Source organism: Trachymyrmex septentrionalis, unplaced genomic scaffold, assembly GCF_001594115.1.
Source record: "Trachymyrmex septentrionalis isolate Tsep2-gDNA-1 unplaced genomic scaffold, Tsep1.0 scaffold32, whole genome shotgun sequence".
In the NCBI taxonomy this organism is placed as follows: domain Eukaryota; kingdom Metazoa; phylum Arthropoda; class Insecta; order Hymenoptera; family Formicidae; genus Trachymyrmex; species Trachymyrmex septentrionalis.
In genome coordinates this window covers 3849976-3853375 of record NW_017305485.1, presented here as the reverse complement: position 1 = coordinate 3853375, position 3400 = coordinate 3849976, and the positions used below count along the sequence as shown (strand labels likewise).

Genomic DNA, 3400 nt, shown 5'->3' with positions numbered 1-3400 from the left:
TATATATATATATAATATAAAAATGTTGTACGATAGAGAGTAAAGCTCTGTTAAAAATGTTTATCCAACTGGAACGGAGTGTAACAGATATTATAATAAAAACAGAATCATATTGACATTATGACAATAAACAGGAAGCATAATTATCTCGGACTTATTTAGGTCCGTTCAACTCTGGATATTAGAATTAAAATAAAAAGGAAAATGCGATGTTTAAAATAACGTAAACAAAAATTAATGCTTTTGTATCGGTAAACTTCAGGCTTCATTTTTCATGCCCTCAAAGTTATGAAAACCGCGTAGAATAAAAAAACTCGTCCCTTATTTGGTTTTATCTATCGCTTCCAATCGTTCGATGGTAGGCGGATGTGAATGATTCCAAGAGGAATACAATTTATCATATAAAGGATATCCTAAATTATCCTTCTGTAATTTTAAAAGAGCTGCTTTTAAAGCCTCGCCGTGACCTAATTTTGTGGCAAAATGATCTGCTTGAAATTCATATCTTCGGCTGATTACCACGATAATAAAATTAAAGATCTGAAAATAATAAAAAGAATTTGCGTAAATAATTTTCTATTTATGTGCAATAAAAAATTTAATGGATACTTACTGTATTCAGTGGTATTAAAATATACATTGTTACAATAAATAGACCGATAATGATGGGCTGACTATCGACGAAGCCAAAAGCGCTATACATTGGTGTATATCGCAAGAGTTTGGCAAACATAATAAAATTGGCTAGAAGTATTATCTGAAAAAATATATATATTATTAAAAACAAAATATTATTAAATACAAAGACGAATCTAAAAGAATTTCTCAGGTTATGTATAACATATTTTATTTCTTAAAATATATCTTATTAAATTTTATTAAGTAATTCTTTAATAAATGCAGAATCAATTCTTACTTAGCAAATATATATAAATAACAATATAAATCAACTTTAAAGTTATACCTGACTTAACAGAAATCCTAGCAAAGCATGATTATGTTTCCAATGACCCAATTCATGTGCGAGTACCGCCAGTATTTCATTTGTTTCACAACCAATTTCTTTGTCGTCATCATTGCTGTCTTTTTTACAATAATCCTTGATGAGTGTATCAAAGAGAACTATTCTTTTGTATTTATAAAAACCATACAGATAGGCATTGCTGTGTGACGATCTTTTGGAGCCTTCAACTACAAACAGCTTGTACAAAGGAAATTTCAAGGAAGCTGCCAATTCTTCGATCTTTTGCTTTAATTCACCCTCAGGCAATGGTGTATATTTGTCAAATAATGGCGCAATTATTTCTGGATACAAAATTATCATGAATAACGATACTACCACAGTTAATAACCACAAGTACCAGAAGAAATAATCGCCACCATTTTGCACAACCCATATTATACCACATAAAAGAGGTAAAGTGATAATTTGAGTCACGAGGAATCTCTTAATTTCGTCCTTAATAAAAAACATAGCTGTCTGCAAATAAGTAGTAATAATAATTAACAAAGATCTTTTTCAATCTAATGTTCAATAATTAAATGCATAAATAAAGATATATAAAAATGTCTTTTTAAGTTGCATGTAGAGAATCTTACTTGTTTATTAAAGCCATGTTTCTGTTCCAAAACAAAAGTATCGTATATTTCTATCGGCAGATTGGATATGTGAGAAAATATGCCTATGATAAACATACATATTGCGCTTATCAGTATTTCATTCTTGTGGTCGAAATCATAATACTTTGCTATTTTAATGCTCCATTGCCAGAAATAGTAATAGGCATAAAATATCAGGATTAACTGTAAAAATACAAAATAATGCAAATCCATGAATAATATCTAAAAGATTTCTGTTTTAACCTTTTTGTCAATGCATAATTTATCTTTTTACTGCCATTTTTTACAAGGTTCCCACTAAAAATATAGAAAACGAGATAGTCTTGCAAAACTTCGAATGGTGGAATTTTTGAGGCAAAAAATGTGCACAAAAATACAAAAAAAAAATGTTTGTTTAAAATTCAATGAGCATCCAGGTATCCATATATTGATAGAAAAATTAATCAACAATATACGGAATTCGTAGACACGTTTCATGATACTCACAGTATTATAAATCTTAGAATATACATCCTGTACTGTACCAAAGGTATTTCTGTGCAATGCATATGCACGAGCCTTATCATATGTATCCTTACTCATTAAACCCTCAATCGATTTGGGTAAATCAACCAGACGTTGCAGCAATGCTCTCTGTAAATATACATATATCAGAAATATTGCCTGTAATTACATCAATTCATTCATTTACATTTCTAAAATAATCTCTTCTATATATAAAAATTAAAATAAAAATTGAAATAAATGTGACATAAATAAAATACAAATATGTAAACATGTGGAAGTTCAATCGACAAATAATATAAAATCTTGCTAATTTTAGAATTACACAGCTAAGTATTATTCTAAAACAGGGCACCTCTGATGCAACAAGTTGGAATAAATTCCGATCGGAATTATTCAATTATTCCCTAGATTTCTATTGTTTTCTAGGGAAAACGGAATAATTCCGATCGGAATTCATTCAGACATGTTTCACGATAGATACCGGGAGCTGAGATTTAATTGCACATTTCATGCCGGATCGGCATTTAGGCTACGCGCGGGTTGGTGAGTAAGGGGCAAGAACTAAACTGAAAATCGATCGAAATGTACAACTAAATCCTATTCTAAAAAGTGAAAAAAAAAAAAAGATTACAGGTTAGAAAGACAGATTTTACCTGGCGAAAATTTAAATAATAATGCCAAAAGTTCAATAGCCATATCATCCATAAAATTGTTTCAAGAATATGTTTCTCCCAAAAATCCACAAGTGCCTCCATTTTGTTAAAATATTAACAGGATGTTCTTGTTCTTCTTTAATTTCTCTGTATGGATTTCGACTCTGTTATGGTCACAGTACCGCACGTTACTTTAAGCTTGCGATTGCTTGCGACCCAGCATTAAACCTTCTCAGGGCAGTGTGTTGGACGAGTCACCTTTTGACGCATGCGCATTGCGCGTTCGGCTGCGGCATCAGTGCTGTATTAATGTCGAACTTACAAAAGTTCTGCAAGGCCCTATTTTGACGTAACTATAGAAATTATATCACTTTTTTGATAAATCAATAAGGATTATAAAGCGACAAAAATTTTGTGAAAAATCAAAAATATGAGCAAAAGAAGATTAAGAATAAGTTTATTTCCTTCTTAATATAAATAGTGATGGAATAAATTTCAATTTCGAGTAGATCATTTCTTCAATTGTAAGGAAACGATAATAATATATTTAAAGTATAAATTAATATTAGACTAAGTACATATAAAATAAAATTAGACAAGGTATAAAAGTTTAAACAAAA

At 30.0% G+C, this 3400-nt stretch overlaps 1 protein-coding gene across 2 annotated transcripts in view; it reads right to left on the bottom strand.

Annotated features, from left to right (window-relative positions):
* Positions 1-33: 33 nt before the first annotated feature.
* LOC108749867 (CAAX prenyl protease 1 homolog) overlaps positions 34-3400 on the bottom strand; it is a 5931-nt gene continuing 2564 nt past the window's right edge. The window contains exons 2-7 of one of the 2 annotated variants that reach the window (XM_018488863.1): positions 2781-3133; positions 2107-2253; positions 1600-1803; positions 965-1480; positions 614-757; positions 34-540 (exon numbers count right to left, since the gene is read on the bottom strand). In XM_018488863.1, the coding sequence (XP_018344365.1) occupies positions 322-540; positions 614-757; positions 965-1480; positions 1600-1803; positions 2107-2253; positions 2781-2882 (1332 nt within the window). In that variant the 5' untranslated portion in view covers positions 2883-3133 and the 3' untranslated portion in view covers positions 34-321. The remainder of the gene's footprint in view (positions 541-613; positions 758-964; positions 1481-1599; positions 1804-2106; positions 2254-2780; positions 3134-3400) is intronic. The other variant, XM_018488864.1, reaches the window with a different exon arrangement.